Genomic DNA, 18,856 nt, shown 5'->3' with positions numbered 1-18,856 from the left:
CTTCTCTACCCCCATCTCCCCCATCTCCTCTCGTGAGGGAAACAACCCCCACCGGGCGAACGCCACGAAAACCGTCGTATATGCGACGAGAGTCATTCACTCCCTTTTTCGCCGGTTCGCGGGATTCTCGCTTCCCGCGCCGGTTTTTACCGGACGACACCGGATGGCACCGGATAACGCGAGAGCGAGGCAAGGGCGAGCCTAATGATAATGGCGTATCCCTCCCCCGAAAAGCCCGCTTGGAACACCAAAAGGAGAAAGGCGCGACCTCCGCTTTGCGAGCGCGCGATCTCCTCTCCTCCGGCGATCATTGAGAGGATACTCGGCGCGCACACGCACGCACGCGCGTGGATTCAGCATGATTTTTTGCTTCGCCCATCGCGCGCTGCCCGTCGATTTATCTCTCTCTCTCTCTCTCTCTCTCTCTCTCTCTCTCTCTCTCTCTTTCCCTCTTCCTCGTCCGCGCTCTCCCGCCTCGCCAATTCCACCCTCCTCTCGCGCGCTTTTCGAACGCGTGGCATGAGCGTCACACACACACGCGCGCGGCTCTCCTAGCCGCCACATTCGCGCTATAAAGAAGCAACTTTACGCCGCGCCTCCACAGTCTCGCGATCGTCGCCGCGTCGCGCGCAGAAGCGGGATCTTCGTTATCCAGGAGCGCGAACGATCGCGACACCGACGTATGTATCGTACACGCACGCCACGCACGCAATCTCGTCGTTCGTCCATCCGCTCGTTCGTCCCCCGGTGCGCAACGCGACCAGTTGCGCGATGCGCGTTGCGATCGTCGTCGGCCGTCGCTGCGTCCTCTTCAGCGGTGCGCGAGAGCGTTTTGCGACGCCGTTCGACGCGATGACTTAGAAACGCACACGCTGTTCCGCGAAAGTCCGCGACGTCGATGCCGAAGAGAATGAAAAACTAACCGCCCGGGTAGGGTGGGTATCTCCTCGGGGGTGAAATACGCGAGAGAGAAGGCTGGAAGTTCTAACCCTTTGAAATTGTGCGCGACGTGTTTACCGCTTAACAGCGAACGATGGTGCACGCGTATCGCCCTGATTGCTCGCGCCTCGATTGTTCCCTCGTGTACGCGAGCTCGTGTATTGATTCGCGAAAAGATCCCATATACTTATGTCCGGTCGCGTTGCAAAATCAAGTTATCACCCGCGCGGCCTTAATTCATCTCGGGCTTGGTTACACACAGGTGTTTTTGCAGAGACGCGTGTCTTTTCTATATCGCTTGAGACGTGACAGATAGACGCGTCTCGTTCAAGTTTTATTTCGCTCCAAGCAGATGCATCTTGCTATACGAAGACGTCGCCGACGATGTCTTCATATGTCTTGTTCCCTTCAATTTGATCCTCTACGTTTTTTCGCGCGATCGAAAGTTTTTCCACGCAATCGCCATCCTATTTCCTTCCGCTGGGAAAAAAGTTTATATAAAAAAAGTTTCTGAAGGCTGCGCGAACGATTATGGGGTCCGAAGGTTATCGGAATTAATCAGGGACGAGGCGGCGGAATCGGAGAGCTTAAATTTGGAGCAAGGGCACCCGTTAAGGGACACTTAGGGCCTCCCGATCCCTCTCCCGCGCTCGATTGCGCGCCGCGAGTCAAGGCGGTAATCGCCGAATCGACGAACGCTGGCCGGCCGAGCGTGAAACGAAGCTATTCCGCGCGATTAGCTCACCGGTCGATCTTTTCTCTCTGTGCCGTAATTAAAGCTGTCAAACCACTCAACGCGCCTCGTAATCGTCGCTTGTCCCGAACCCGTTCCGTTTTCTACGCCGCCGATGCTAATCGAATCGGATGCATGCGACGTGTGAATTTGCTCAATAACAGCGAATAAATTACATCGCGCCTGGGGCGCTTACCAATCTTCTGACGCGACAAGTACGGCATTCTAAGCAAATGTCAGTCATTCGTAATCATTGAAATTGTAGCAAATTGCTAATAATTCGAGAGAGAGAGAGAGAGAGAGAGAGAGAGAGAATTTGAGAAGGGGGAGAGATGTACAATTCGATAAAATGCGCTATTTTCGTTACGATTGATTTACTACCTCTAGGATCAACAGCTGTTTGTCTTTCACGTTAAATGTAACGTGTTATGTAACAGATTACACGCCGCGCACGTGTTGCATCAGTTGCGCTGACTAGAATTCATCGATCGAAGAGTTCAAAGAGAGAGAGAGAGGGGAGCAATAAAGAGACGGGGTGGGAGAAGAAGGAGAGATTCTTTATAAAGTAATATTAAGATATTAAATACGGAGATAAATTAAAGTAAAAAGGAAGACGTGAAATTTGACGACGTGTACCTTCCATTGACGGGATAACAAGTGTCAAAGCTTAACGAGATAAACACATCTGCCGCTGGGCGCGTTACGCCGAAAAGAGTAAACAGTAACGACATCGGATTATGTATTCAAGCGGATTTGTTTGCGCTCGCGAAGAGCACTCGTTCCGCGACGCGCGTTACGTAAAAACACGATCGGCAATTATTGCTCATTAATATCCATGCGTTTGATCACAGGCGCGGTGTTAAAAATAAATGCTAAAATACGTCGATATAGGCGGGGAATAATCCTGCGGTATGGGTTTCAAAAAGTATTAGGGATATTAAGATTCAGCGTACCTACTATTAATATCACAGCGTACATCGTTAATGTTCTGTTGCAGATATAACAACAAAGGCGGCTGTTTGCTCATCGATCGACGTGATATCGTCCTTGCGAATCTCAAAGAGCACTCGCGGTTATTGCGTTTCCGTGTCTCCCACCGTCTCCAAGGGCTGTCTCCGTCGTTATCTGTCGAAGTAGCATCCTCGTGTCGTCAAAGGGTTAACAACGGGAGTGACGTTCGAAGGAGGAAGGAGAGAAGAGAGTGAGAGAGTAGACGGAGAGGGAAGGCTCGTTTTCCGAGCGAGGGGCACGTCGAGCGTAGCCGAAACGGGAGAAGAATCACCCCCGCCGTCCGCGGACACCGCTGGATCGTCATAATCGAGTGGACAAACCGCCGACAAACAATAGGGACCTGGCCGGTGGCTTCCGATGGGGTCGTAGCCGCCGCATGCAACGCGCGCGTATTCGTAACAGTATATCGCGATGATAGGCTAGAGCCGGTAGCGGCAGGAAGAGATCGTCGTAGGGGGAGATCGCCATAGCGTAATCGTACCACCCAAGGTGGCACAGATTGAGAGCCCCATCAGCATACATCCTCTCCTGGCTAACGAGATACCCAGCGTGTCCATCCAGTTCGTGCGCGCCGTTACGCCGCTCGCCGCTCGTCAGCTTCCGATCGGCCAAATCGCGTCGACGAGTCAGAAAATTCTGACGCGAGTCGGAAGAAGGAAGAGAGAAAAAGAAAGAGAGAGAGAGAGAGAGAGAGAGAGAGAGAGAGAAAGAGAGAGGGAAAGAGAGAAAAAAAGGCCTGTCGGGATTTAGCTCTTAATCAACGTTGGAGCATCTAATCCTTCATCCCCGTCATCCACGCGCGCCTGTCCTCGATCTCATTTTTTTTCCTTCGTCCTCCATCGCGTCTCATCCCTCTCGGCTTAAATCGCGCCGCGAGCGTCACCACCTCGACGTTTCACTCAGAGAAGAAACGGCGGCTCGAGAGTGACAGAGGGGGAGAGAGAGGCAGGCAAATTCGCTCTTAGTGCCCCTCGACGATCCAGCTCCGGCGATTCTCTTCCCCATCGGGACGCCCGCCGCTTCCGGCTAACTGGAAGTGAACGCTCTATGTAAACGATTGCCGAGCGCGGTTCTCATTGGAACACACAGGACGCAGGAAGCGCATCATGGAAGTGGCAAGCGAGCTGTAAGTACGATCTCTCCAATCACGTGAAATGTCGCTATTTTTATTTCCTCTCGTCGCTTTAACGATTGCCCCTGTGACTTGTAAACGACGCGATTGATGATTGATAAACGGCGATATCTTGATCAAGTTTGCATTTGCTCACACAGTACGCGAATATCATTCTCGAAACGGATTTTTTCCTTCTTATATTCTGACGCAACTGCTCGGTCATTTGTTTGGATTGTTTTACATTTTATTATGATGAGCTATCATCATCAGACTGCTGATAACCATATGCGACACGTGTGTATCAAATAAACTTTACCCTCTGCCATTTGAATCTCTTGACCCAGTTGCCCCCCTTTTTCCCTCGAAATTTGGAGTCTAGACCTATAAAAAAATGTCACGTAATTTTCGATAAAGACAATTTTAAGAAATCAACTTTAAAAACAGTTTTTTCACATATTATTTCATTCGAATGTGTTTTTTAATATTTGAAATATAAGTATGAACGTTTCAATCTCTCAAATTGTTTGGCAGTTGATTAGCGTTATTTTTCCAGATTTTTATGTGTATATTATCTTTATAGCATTTTTTAATACTTTTAATTCTAAGAATTATCACCTTTTTGCGTGCACACACTTGACACGTGGCAAAATATAAATTATTCGTATTGGTTTATTTAGGTTGCATGTTGACTTTTAGGCCTAATTAAATGGATTTTAATTTTGCTAATAAATAACACGTATAGGAGGACCAATTTTAATTTTGTCTCGTGATGATATCGCATGTCTCTCACTTTCTCTCTTATAATTTTATTTCCCATGATATTTTTTGCTACGTCTCACGCGATAGTCGCGATAAAATATGCGCGAGTTAGCAAGTTACGACGATTTAATCGTATTTAAGCTAAATTTTAAATTAGTATATCATTAACTTCTACCATGAATATGAAGAGGTCGTAACTTTTTATTTACGATTTAGTGATTAAATCGTAAATGAAGAGTTACGATCTAGTCATTCTAGTCATAGTAGAAGTTAATGACGTACTAATTATATACTGAACAATAATTTAGAGTTAAGCTGAAACGTGTAAAGCGATTAAAAATCATCGTAACTTGACGCATATTTTATCGCGATACGATATGTTTAAACTTCTAATCATTCGCTGCGCGACTGTCATAGCAAAAAATATCGCAACGATTAGAAAATAAACATTATAAGAAAAAAAGACACGTAATACGCGTTTATCTCATATTACACCGCCTGATATATAAATAGCATGTCGATAGTTCGATTTATGTATCTGAAGATTAAGACGAGATATTTTACGTAATTTAATCACTGCAACTCGCTATTAAAAATGGCAAAATCGCATTTCAACGACGAGTATTCGCGCGGTGAATGGAAGTCACCCTGCGTGTATATATGCAGTTGATCCATTATACGCCGCCGTCGTATATCGTATTCAGCGGCAGCGAGATTCATTGGCACAGAATTCCATAATGGCAACAGCGGGTACGGGTGCTCGACGGCTGCTCATTAAATCATTGTTAAGCCCGTTCTTTGTGATAAGGAACAGAGAGGAGAAGACGGTTGCGCCCGCGCGCGCGCGCGCGCAGCGCATAAGAAATCATCGCCAATTCTAATGAGAATGTGCGTAGAGATACAGCTTCCGCGACGGTGCGTTCCGTCGATGAGCTTCTTGTCTCGAGAGGACGTGCCTCTTTTAGACGACACAGATCACAATTGGCAAAAAAATTTTATTTATAGCTTTATGTCACGTATCGTGCATTCTGATACGCATGGCCTGCACACACACACGCATTTTGCTTTTTCACTTCTCTTTTACGTTGCCTGGTATAAAAGATTGTAAAGAATTTCGTGCGAATCGTAAACCGCCCAAATTGTATTCTGAAATCTAGTGACGTAGGCTGCTCGATTACAAAAAGAAATATAAAAGAGGAGAGGGCTAAGAATAGATTTAGAAAGATTTAAAAACAACGAAATGTATGATTAACAAAACTTATAGTTGAATGAGAAGTGCGAGCTTGAGACACGATCCGCTGGGTATACGCCAATGAAATGTATTATCGCGAATGCGAAACTGTGAGCGACATAGAAGCTGCACACGTATATCCTTACTGCTGATAAGGAAATACGTGCTCCGCCTCTATCGCGTTAAGCGCTACAACTGCAAACGTATCTCTTATCTCGTGCGATCACCACAGTCGATTAGAATTTGATTTAGCAGACTAGACGCGTGCCGTCTTCGTTTATTTTTATATCGCGTGAGAGATCTTGCGTATAGAATTACCTACTCTTATAATCGATTCATCATATTGACTCGGGATAACGAATGCTTCGATATAAGATTCCTAACGTCGCGAGATTAAGACATTCTTTCCTCCTATGATTTCGCTTTTCATCAAAGGTTTGCAGCTTCCGATCGTCCGTACAGATGTCGGTTACAATGTGCACGCGCGTAATACGTGCCACGTAAAACCGGTTACCGTAGTTTGCGTGCTAATTATTCAATTCAAATACAGAAGGACAGGCGGTAAAGATACAAAAAGTCAAAAGGCTGCATGGTTTTTATGGAAGTTTTTACCCGTCGGCCGTACAACATCTGAAATCAGACATTATTTCGACGCGCACGTTCTTTACTTAATGACTATGCAAAAAAGTCAAAACCGAGACGTCAAAATTCGAAGCAAATATTTACGAAGTAAGAAATTCTACCTTTACATCTTTCCTTATCTCTTTCCGTCTCTTCTTCCTTTCCGTGAATGAAATATTAAGCATCAACGAGATTATGAGTAGTACAGAAAATCTTTTTAGGCTTACGTCCAATAATGACGTTGGCTTTTCAAAATAAACAAGAGAAAGAGAGAGAGAGAGGAACGAAGGGAGAGATCTAGCATAGTAAATCTTCTGTGTGCAACTTCTTACGTAAGCGCGTATTCAACAAGTTGTTTGCCGAAGATAATTTTGGAACTTTTAGCCCGAGCCAACGTCGAGGGATTGAGTATTTAGCACGATGCCCGCGTGTCATTCTGCAACAGCTCGAATCCAATTAATACCTGTGCTCTATTGATTTATTCATCCATTCGTCGCTCCGCTTTATATTCGGGGCAATTAAAAACTGGAGCGTGAGAGAGGCGGCGCGGCGCGGCGCGGCGCGAGGGGGTCTGCATTATTCCCGTTTCTAACTATGCTTAATTATCTCTTTCACGCTGATCTCTTCTAACACACAAATTGCGGCTACTTATTATTCTTATTTCTAACCACGTTTAATTCTTCCGCGCTAATCCATTCTAACCAGCTTGCGGCTACTTTAATAGCGTAGGATAGCCGCAAAGGATAGTTGCTCTGCCAAGCCGATCGCCGATTTTATGCTTTCCGCGAAATACGTATGGCGGCATTTGTTCAAGAGCCGTGAAATTTTTACTTCCGACGTCATATATCTCGTTAAACGAAAAAGATTCCAATTGACCGTTATTCGAGACGAGCGCGTCGAACACGCGGCAAGATGATACCCTTTAACTCGGTATTCAGTGCAATTCATGAATGTTGTCGATTAACCGTAATATAAAACCGCGGAAAAAAACCGTACAATGCGAAACTATATATAGAGTAACTTGGCCGGAAACGCGCCGGGATCTATCATCGTAGCCTGACATTAATTCTCAGGGACGATGTTTTCCCATCTGTCCGCGAGTCCGGAATGTCCGGATTATTTTTCAACGGTCGCGTGAGGCTAATCGTGTCATACAGCATCTGCGAATGACGTTATGCGCCAAGCATTGTGTCGCGCTATCGACGAATTAACTGGCGCAATTAAAACTCATCTCATACGTCGCGTCGTCGCCGTCGTTCGTTTACCTCGACATTCTCATTCATCGCGGGAACTCACACTCACTGTATTCATCGCGATTCGCGTTGCGAAATTTGATGGAAAAATCCCGGACCAGAGTCGTGTCGAAGTACAGAGCTGTTTAGAGAATTCTTGACGATAAGATAAAAATACCGGCCAGTGTGTCAGTAAGAACAGAGAAGTAGGTCACGATCCTCTTCTCCCCCGTGACATTACCATCTCGGCGCAACGGGTTTGCGCCGGAACTTCGGTACGAGAGACGGAAATAATGGAAACATCCGCGAAACGATCCATGACGAACGCCCACGTCGCGTGCGCGACTATCGCGCTCGCCATCGTTACCGTGTAGCCAAAGGCTTCGTTAGCCTGGGAATTTGTCACCGCTCGACATTGCGATCCTCCTTCTTCTTGTTATTAACGCGAGCCACGCGAGAAATGACGTTCGAATGGGCTCGAGCGGTGTCACGCACCGGTTTACGGTCACGCCGCCGCGCCGCGCCGCGCCGCGCGTACCTATAACATTCGCGACTCGTGTAGACCCGGAAGATCTTCGAGACGCTCGCGAGAGAACTTGGCGGAGACCGCCCCGGGTTTTCAACGTCCCGGTCCACGCTGCAGCCTCCGAGCGTTCCACTTGTTAAGTTACACGAGTAATCTGATATCCATTCCCTGCCGACAAAATAACCGAAATCGAGATTTATTGGGCGATGTTATATTAACATCGATGACATCATCGGCGACCATTGGTATTAGGACGCAACACCGTCCTTTCGTAACGAGCGTTAGATAGACGTGCCCGTGTCCTTGATCGATGACGCAATCGCGGATAAAAAAACTCACGCTGGCATACGCATCTCTATCCGGTTTTTGAACGGCACGTGCGAGATACTTGCCATCGGGGGTCGGTGACATTTTACAATGACGGTTTTCGCCTAAGCCTAAGAATTGATAATTGACAAAGATAGACCATTGACAAGTCATGCGTATTCGTGTTCTAATAACTCTCCTTTCAGCTGCTCATGCAAATGGGCTCACGGTTCACCTCCATTGCCTTATACGTTCCTTTACGCCGCGCCGTCACGCCGCATAACCGCGTGGGACGAATTTTGTGTTTTACTTAATCGCATCGCTCGGATCGTAAAAACTGCTAGAACTTGAGTTATTACAAAAGTCGTGTGGTTGCATACGCGAGACGTATTTATTTATGCCACATGGAAACACCACACAGCGTAGCGTCGACGTCTATAAATAATCAGATTCCTTCATGTTCCAGTTGATCGCGTTTTATTCTTCAAAAATATTGTATGAAATGATATCTAATAAAAATTAGCAATTTAAAGTGTTGGTTTTTAATAAAAAAAAAAAGGAAAAAGAAAGAGAAAGCATCGTTTACATCTTAAGACGACAAGTTAATTGTTTTCCACGTGTATTTGCTGCATCTGCACTATATTGTCGAATTAAAGCAATAAGCGCGACACTATATATAAAGCTTATCATTCGCTTGATCCGGTTAATTCCGTAACAGCTTCGTATTAGCAAGCACATAATATAACGTAATAATAAAAATACATTCTTAATTGGCGCAAATACATAAGAGCGACGTTCTCCAATAGGAGAACGACAGTTCGTTATCTTGCAATATGTTAAAAGAGTTCCTGCGATGACAATTCGCAGTGCAATTTCTCGTCTTTTGTAAGTGCAACGCGCGTGGGTGCTGTCGATACTTCCTTAATTGTCTGACGTACTGTATCGCGATAAAGACGATTCGCCTCGGCAGCGATGATTTTTCTACTATCCAAGCCTTAATCGAATCCTAATCGATCAGCATAATCGTATTACTTTTCCGATTTCGAATTGGAAATATCTTGCATCTCTCTTTTTCTGCATGACAAAGCGCGCGCTTCTTATGCGGTTATCTTCTGGCTATGTTTCTTCGTGGACGCTGCTGAGATTGCATTATGTGCACTTCAGAGAATTAGAAGATTGAAACCTTGTGTCGCTTGAAATAGTCGATGGTTTAAAACAGTTCCCAGTTAACTGCGGAAGAGGCCGGTAATCCTCGAAAGGTGCCAGGTTCGATAAATCTGAGTTTTAAGAAGAATTGTTTATAGCCACGCGTTGTCGTGTGAAGTGCCGCTGCCAACAATCGGGAAACGTGCAAACCGTGTGCGTTAATCTTAGATCTACATACCATAAAAGAGTGCTAATTGTTGAGATAAACCGTACGATTGTCCGGGAATTGAGAGAAGTGCAGAAATGAAAATATTTCAAATGCAATTGTTTCGCGATATTTAGCGATGTTATAATTAAGATATTAATTTCGCAGACTAAATTCTCATGATTATTTTATAAATTGTTTTGTATATTCCAAGTGTAATTCGTTTCGCGATATTCAACGATGCTATGAGGTATTAATTTCGCAGAATAAACTCTCGTGATTATTTTATAAATCGTTTTATATATTCCTGGTACGAGTATTATGGACGCTGACGGAACAGGGTAAGCGAAATTTATTTACGATTTCGAGCGAGACGCGAGAACAGAAAATATTGTATCGGACGATCGTAATAATCATGACGAAAATAACAATAAATAAATTTCGTAAAACCTAGATATGCAAATTTTAAAGGCTATTTATTAAACTATATTTTGCTTTAATTTTTGCAACGTTACATGAGATAATTACGATAAGAGATAAGCGTTACGTAAAAGGTAATAAAAGACTCATTAGTTAACTTACGTCGATCACAAATAAACGTGTTTAGAAATAAAAATCCTATGTTTTCAAAGCTAACGCTAAGGTTGATATTGGAATTAACTATGAATATCCCGTAAGTGATTATAAATTCGCCGGAGATTACTATATGATTTTGTTGGTGTAATTTGGAAGAAATATTATCTATGTAACATAAAACAAAAAAATTTTCCGACGTATTAAACGTATAGTTATATTGCCTGTCAACATGTAAGAATAGACACCCATTACAAAGAGTTTTATGTCATTGTTATCAGTTTTTCAAGGTTTATGGAAAATGCGAAAAAGTCACGTTTATTGCGAGGAATATTAACTCTTCGAGCATCTGCTGCTGTATGTTACAGCAGTCATCTCGAAGCCGGCACGTTTACACGTCGAGTGCCAGACAGAGTATCTATCTTTCAAATTAGATGAAATATGTGGGTGTTATATTATATATAACTGTATCTTTTCGCGAGAGATCGTCTCGAAACTCAGGAAATAATATATACATATAATAGAAACAATTTGCGTAGTTTTAAAAGGCATTAAAGTTCGTATCTTTCAAGATTTACGCGTTATTAGTGAGTTATTTATAATAATGAATCTACGAGGCACTATCCTGATAAAACGTTCATAGTGAAAATGATCGAATTTTCAAAGGGAAAAAGAATTTTTCCGTGAAGAGAGAAGAGTTGTAAAAGCTGAAAACGTTATCAATGCGTTCCAGGTCGCCGCTATCGGGGACGGAGAATCAAGGCAAAATCAAGGAGAGAAGCTCGTATTACCCCCAAGAACCCAGCAAGAGGCCGCAGACCAGGGGGCAGAAGGTGCGATCATGTCTGGGCCATAACGCGCTAACTATACTTACAGTCTCCGGCGTTGTCGGCGGCGTGGTACTCGGCATCATATTGCGAACCACGCGGGAGAAATGGACGCCCCGCGAGATCATGTACATCAATTACTTCGGCGATCTGTTCCTGCGGATGCTCAAGAGCTTGATCCTGCCGTTGATTATCTCGAGTCTGGTGTCGGCCATCGGCTCGCTCGATCTGTCGCTCAGCGGCAGGATCGGCGCTCGCGCGATCGGCTATTACATGGCTACGACCATCTGCGCGGTTATATTAGGTCAGTGAAAAAAAAACCTGATTTAGCTCGTCGCGACGAGTTCAAGATTATTTTGTATCGCGAAGAATAAAAGCCGAGCGATAAGGCTGAAGAAACCTCCGTCCAGATATAAGCGTAATTAATACGGAAAGCTAAATACGATTGCGTATTTTCGCGTACAGTTGGATATGCGTTTAACGTTTTAAATAACGAGGTTAAATGATACGATTGCTCACATCAGCGGCGCGAATCGCGTTCAAGGGATCGTGGCGTCTCGTCGCATCGTCGTCGCGACAGCGCGCGGGCAATGATGCATTTCTCAGAAACGGTAAACGCGATGCGACAAGCGGCAGATGCCGCGCAACAGTACCCGCCGGCATTTACATATCTGGTCGCGGAGGGAATGCGCCTGATAGCCCTGAATTCTCGTGACTCATCTCGGTTAATTAACGCGCACGACCGAGCGGAGAATCGAGCGCGAACGACGCGACAGACAACACAAATTAGCGGCAGATTACTCGGCGACATTATCGCGGAGAGTTCGCGCTGCTTTACAATATTTTGCAACGTCGGACAAATATGACGTTTTATATTGCGTTAGTCCGGAGATTAGACCGGTTATAACTTGAAACTCTTTGCTTACGTATCGCACTTTTCCCTCTTCTTTTTTTTTGCAGCATTATATCGCGCCAGCTGAACAGTTTCTATTTCTCGTCATTGTGTCACCGCACTTATCTCGCTGATTTTTTATTGCGACCGCTAAGGTTATTCGTCGCTCGTTTGCCCCCGCGATTGATTAAACGAATGACAAAAATGCGAAATATCCAACTGCCGAAAGCGCATAACAGTTGTCGGTTAAACTCTGATCTTAGGTATAATTCTCGTCATGACGATCCAACCTGGGGTCGGGAGTTCCGCACAGGAAAGCAAAAGGCCGGCGCAAAACGTTTCCACTATCGACACGTTGATGGACCTAGTGCGCAACATGTTTCCGCCAAATTTGGTTCAAGCGTGTATCGCCCAGCATCGAACCGAGCCCAAGCTACCCGAGAATTCCAGTGGTAATAATCACTTTAGCGATAGAAGAATATTTTCAATTAAATCAAATAGCAAATTTCGACCAATTTTTTGAGTTATTTTTACCCGTAAATATCACGTTTAAATTAATGTTGCCTATTAGTTCCCATGGATGAATGGGAATTGGAGGAGAAAGTAGTCTCGGGCTCCAACATCCTCGGACTCGTCGTCTTCGCGACGGTGTTGGGCATCACCCTCGGTAAAATGGGACCGAAAGCGAAGCCACTGTTGAACTTCTTCGACTCGCTATCCGGCGCTATGATGCTGATCACCAACTGGGTGATATGGTAAGACTCGCAAATAAACATCCGTTTCTCGAAACGCATTAATTTTCTCAAGAAAGACTCGCATAATCGTTACGTAACCATCGTGATCGCGCAATTCTGTCATGATAATTCTATCGTGTCATCTCGACTATAGATCAATTTTACAAATTTATCAACTCTTGATTTATTAATTTTTTAAATTCTTATTATCATTTATCTTGATTATATGTCTTATCGAACTTTTCGATTTGACATACTGCTATTTTACTTATTTATAAATTTGTTTCCAATTTTTTTCTTTTCAATTTTCTGAAATATCCTTCAAAATCGCCTTCGAATTAAGAATCTCGAGAATATTTCCGTATGTTACGTAGGCTGTCGCCGCTCGGTGTGCTCTCCCTGGTCGCTTCAAAGATCACGGAAATGAAATCGCTCGAAGAGATAGTCGGCCAGCTTGGGATGTATTTTCTGACCGTGTTGGTCGCCTTACTCATACATGGCTTCCTAGTGCTGCCCGGGATGTACTTCCTTCTTACAAAGAAGAATCCATATGTCTACATATCGCACATGGCAGAGGCGCTCGTCACTGCCTTCGGCACATCTTCGAGCTCGGCGACCCTGCCGCTGGCCATCAGCTGTCTCGAAGAGAAAAACGGCATCGATCCGCGTGTCAGCAGATTCGTCATGCCAATAGGCGCTACCGTGAACATGGACGGTACCGCCTTGTACGAAGCTGTAGCTGCCATTTTCATTGCGCAAGTGCGTAAGGTCGCCCTTTCCTTCGGACAGCTGGTAGCGATAAGGTGAGTACTTTTATTCGCGAAGAAAGATTTGCGTTATTGCTAATTTGATCTATCTGTTGCATCTAATACTTTTTCTAGTATCACGGCGACCGCCGCCAGTATCGGTGCGGCTGGAATTCCGCAGGCCGGCCTAGTGACCATGGTGATGGTGTTGGACACGGTACGACTTCCGGCCAACGATGTCTTCTTAATCATCGCGGTCGATTGGTTACTGTAAGTCCTCGCTTACGATACAATCGGGATTACAAAGAGCATCTTTAATGTGCGCGATGTGTTTGCATTTGCAGAGATCGATGTAGAACGACCGTGAACGTTATCGGTGACTCACTCGGCGCGGGGATCGTTCAGCATCTTAGCAGGAACGAGCTCGCGGCATTGCCGCACACCACGCAGCAAACGCAAAACGGAGCCGATTGCCACGCGACCACGTCGATATGAGCTGGGACGTTCTTTAATCGTTAAACCGTGTCTCCTCGACCGACGATTACGAAACCGCTTCGCGATCGGAGGATCGGATCATCCACGGCAAACATATCGACACTTATCGCGCGGCTTATCGTTGGAATGTTGCCATAATTTCTTGAGCTTGCAAGAGTCGGAGTCAAATCCGAGGATTTAAGAATATATACGAGTAAATGAATTAAAATTAAAAATTAGGATTAAGAGAATATAAATAAATTTATGGACGACAACATGATATTACTTGTTACAGCCGTGTCATGTCTGAGATTTCTAATTTCTTTTAAAGTTTTTTATAAGTTATCCTAGAATTTTGAGGAATATATATAACGCCGTTGACGGGTATCTACATTTTCAATCGTATAACGACGGTCGACGATCGCGAGATGCGATCCTGACGAAGTGTTCTTGCGTACTCAGTGTTCCGCTTTTATATTAGTCAAATAATCAGTTTAGAATTAATTACCCTATATGCGAACCAGACTACGAACGAAGGGAGCAATCAACTGTACCGTATCATAATGCCATATCTGCGACAAATACACGCGGAATGCAATGAGGGCGCGCGAATTTCTTCATTCAGTTATGCGTATGCAAGTACTATAAAGAGAAAAATTACTTTCGTAGTCACTTAATTGACATCCATTCCGCGATACAAAATATAAATATACGTAACAATAGGGCAGTCACACGTCAGTTACTAACACGTAGCTCGCGGTGCGAGCAACGAGCGTTCTACAGATGATTTTGGAATATAAGTTATGTTTGAAACTAAATATTTTTTAACTTTAGAAATTGTAGGCCCCATTAATTAGTGAATTTGCTTGTAAAATATATAAGCATATATATATATGCTTATATATGTATATGTATATTTGTCTTCCATTTTTGCGTTTGACAAGAATTACGCTTACAAGATACTGCAACGTATACAACACGTTACATTTCGTTCGAGCCGCATAATTCGCAGTCCGGTTTTTTCTTCCGCGAGTTATCTACGTTTCTTCAGATGATTATGCATTTAAGATTGCGGAACTCGTAAAAGATTCATAAAAAGCGAAACGGTGCTCTGAGAAATTGACTTTATCATTATCTGACACGACAAAGAGTCTCAAGAGTCTTATTATTTTTATATAGGACAATAGAAACGAGAATTACGTATGTAACGTTGCTCGCGCATATTCCGCGCGGCGATAGATATCGTGCCATAGATTATTAATTACCATCGTATCTCGAAGGTAGTTTTTACACCTACTGATATTCAGCGAATAAAAGCAAACTTAATGAGTTCGATGCCATTAGCAACAATCTACTGTGGGACTTGACCCTTAAGTATGAAGCAACGTTGATCATCTCACGCCTCCATAGCTCCTCGATTGAGAAAACGGGCATGCAACCATGCAAGTCCCTGCATTTTACATGTTTCTTCACGATAAGAAAAAAAATTCCGTGACACAAAAATGTAAAAACGTTTCAAAAAACACGCGTTTAACCGTTGAGCATATATCAAACGACGAAAAGCAAAATCCGTACTTAAGGGTTGAAACACTTCTTTTTTTACACCCTTTTATCATTTGGCATAACAAGGATGACCGCTAAATTATTATGTCTTCGCGCGACATGTAAAAAAATTATGTGGAGAAAATAAAAAAATGATTAATAAACAAATTATCTGATCTTATCACGCAACTTTTTTGGTCGAAGATCCTTTTGTTAATTTTTTGCGGAACTCTTTCCAGATTTATTCCAGATTTATCAAAAAGGGAAACGTAAGTTTGGTGGACATGTCGTTATATTCGTATATATATATATGTATTATATAATTATACATATATCATATTTATTGTATTATATAATTAACGAAAATGATCAACAAGAAAAATGAGTCGTTAAAATTTTTGCATCATATCGCAAATAGAACCTGCAGATGAGGCTAAAAAGAACGCGATTTTTTATGTGCTAAGTAAAAGTGAAAAATGTAGTATTTATTTTATATGTGACGTAAATCTACTAAATGTTTTAATTAATGTTTGATTTAAACGGCCAGAATGCGGCGTATTTAAATACGGCATTTTTTATGCGTTAATTAAAAGTAAATGTACAGTTTATAGCATTTATTTTGCATGTAATGTGAATCTACTAAACATTTTATTAATTAACATTTTATTTAAACGGCCGGAATGAATGCGACGCATTCGAATGCTGCCACACACGATTTCAATTAACGTGCTGCAAAGGTGCCATTTCTCGTTGACGCTCGACGCTTATTTTCAGTCAGAGATTACAATTCGTAAGGAAATAATTCATGCCGTAGATATTCATCGCAAAGCTGTCAAGTTAGTATTTATCTAACAATAGTTGTAAATACATGTATTAATATTTTCTTTTTATTAAAGGTTTTCCATACATTTGTTCTCTCCATCTTTCAGAGATTACTATTCTCTTTGATAGTAATTAATGTGATTTGTTTGAGCCTCAATCTTTATAGAGTGAGTTCTTACATCATTAAATATATTATGCATTTTTAGATGACCGTTTTGATTTTGATTTTATAATGTCATGATTATAGAAGAACCGTTTGCAATATATAATATCTAAATTGAAAGGATTTCGTTGTATTAATTAATGTCTGAAATCTCTTGTGAAATATACATAAAACATAAAAATTGCTATGTATGTGTTTTGGACATCTGAAACCATGCCACGTGAGGGCGATAGCGAACAATGTTACATTCATTTTGTAATTATACGTTTGCAATTTTTGCATTCTTGTTTATAGCTAATTATACCGGACAAGAAATTATCGATTACAATGATCACGTATTTTTTACCGCGTAAGATGTACTGTACTCATATATGTATATGAATAAATTAATTGGTTACGGAAAGATAAGTTAAAATTAATTTTAGAATTAGCTTAGAATCCGCTTACTCATAGCGATGATTGATAAGTTACTCGATCTTTTCAAATTTTTGATTGGTTGCCTAACTATTACTTTGTAGATACAATGGTCGGTGATATGTAACACCTTGACACCTGTAACACCTTGGTATGTAACACCTTGGCACGTACACTTGGTACGTAACACCTTGGCAAAGTTTGATACTATTTCTTTTGCAAAATGGCTGCAAAACTTTTCGCGTACGTGTCTCTTGGTGGAGTGTTGTCACTTTTTATCGAACTTCTCGCCACGGTAAAAAAAATCACTCTATATCGTTGCGTTTAATATATTGTGTATATTTGATATTCGGCACAGATAGTATCGTGTGACACATTGCATTCTAGTTAACAAAGGCATCGTTATCCTACTTCATCGTTGTATATTTTATCTATGCAACAGTGACATAAAACATATCATCTGGCAGCGTATTACAATTTGCAGTAGAATAGGTAAGATTTAAAACAAGTAAACATGTGGTGCGTATAAAATATCAGTTGTATATGTTATGTGTACAATATATATGAAAGAAATTTATTAACACTTCTTTACATGATTTTCGAGAATGTTTAAATCTCTTAGATACCACTAGTATGGATATTTCTATGACTTGCAGCTTGCAATATTCCGTCTTTTATTAACAATAATTAGATACTTAAGCGGGGAAAATAGACTTTTGCATAATGCATAAGCATATAAGAAAATTGATTGGTCTATTTTCTTATGCACAGTTATATGGACCAATCAAATTTCTTATGCATAAGAAAATTGATTGGTCCATATAACTGTGCATAAGAAAATAGACCAATAAATTTCCTTATGCTTACGTATTAAGTGTTATGCAAAAGTCTGTGCTTCCCGCTTTAACATGTTGGTGCGCAACGCCAGTAGTGATGTTCCTCTTGGCAAATAAGCGTACGTGTCATTCGAAAGTAGAAGTGAAGTGTGAAGCCGGCGCGTGAAACGGCCATCGCGCGTCGTGAGAAAGGGCAACTGCCATGCGTTTGCGCGGACTTCGATTAAAATATTATCAGTGTTGTGGGAAACAAAAGTTTGTTGAATGTCTGTTGGCGACGTTAGCTTCAAGTCAATCGATTGCCCGTTCCTTTCCGGCAGAAACATTAATTCGCGAGTGTTTTGATTTGACGGTAGTATTTTTTCTACCACCTCACAGTGTACCTCTCTGCTGAATAAGGCAATTTAAAAATTTAAAAATTAGTACTAGGAAAATTTAAAATTTAAATACTTATATCTTGTGAAAGGAAAGAAATGCTCATCGATTTCTTCTTGTGTTAATCAGACGCACAGACGTGTGTCGCATAGTAATGATCAGTGTCGCGCAGCATTTTAGATATCAGCGGATTCTTCTTCTTGCACTTGGCTTATGGCCTTATCAGCAATCCAAACTCGTACAGTTTCAGCTGATGTTATTTTACAGTATTTTTATCAGCTTTATTGTGTCCCAGGTACATTTAAATTCGTAAACATATTTGTAATTATATTATAATTTTTTTACTTTGGTTTTTGCGATTAAAAATTTTATTTTGAATACAATTTCACGATCGTGTGTCCATCTGATGTACTTGTGTTTGTTATTTACATAATCTTTTCGATATAGTTTATCAATTTTGCGAAAGAGTATATTATTATACAATTGCTATAATATATGATAAGAGCTAGTTACACGAAAAGAACGGTTTTGCTGAAGTATCAAAAAATTTAGCAAGATACAGGTCTGAAAACAATTTTGTTGCCATCAAAATAATTATAGTAGGTCGTTGAAGTATGATAATGCTGCAAAAAATT

At 42.2% G+C, this 18,856-nt stretch overlaps 1 protein-coding gene across 5 annotated transcripts; it reads left to right on the top strand.

Annotated features, from left to right (window-relative positions):
* The first annotated feature begins 529 nt into the window (after positions 1-529).
* On the top strand, positions 530-15,792 carry LOC139816341 (excitatory amino acid transporter 1). 5 transcript variants are annotated; one of them, XM_071783804.1, is made up of 8 exons: positions 530-680; positions 2,670-3,809; positions 11,130-11,527; positions 12,379-12,567; positions 12,687-12,870; positions 13,224-13,652; positions 13,731-13,865; positions 13,940-15,792. In XM_071783804.1, the coding sequence occupies exons 2-8, from the start codon at positions 3,790-3,792 to the stop codon at positions 14,088-14,090; spliced, it is 1,506 nt and encodes a 501-aa protein (XP_071639905.1). In that variant the 5' UTR covers positions 530-680; positions 2,670-3,789; the 3' UTR covers positions 14,091-15,792. The 5 variants fall into 5 exon arrangements, with proteins under 5 accessions (XP_071639905.1, XP_071639907.1, XP_071639906.1 ...); XM_071783806.1 differs by lacking the exon at positions 530-680 and adding an exon at positions 778-930; XM_071783805.1 differs by lacking the exon at positions 530-680 and adding an exon at positions 779-935.
* Positions 15,793-18,856: the final 3,064 nt, after the last annotated feature.

This window comes from Temnothorax longispinosus, chromosome 7 (genome assembly GCF_030848805.1).
Source record: "Temnothorax longispinosus isolate EJ_2023e chromosome 7, Tlon_JGU_v1, whole genome shotgun sequence".
NCBI lineage: Eukaryota > Metazoa > Arthropoda > Insecta > Hymenoptera > Formicidae > Temnothorax > Temnothorax longispinosus.
The sequence above is the reverse complement of the archived record's forward strand: the minus strand, read 5'-3'. Positions and strand labels throughout refer to the sequence as shown.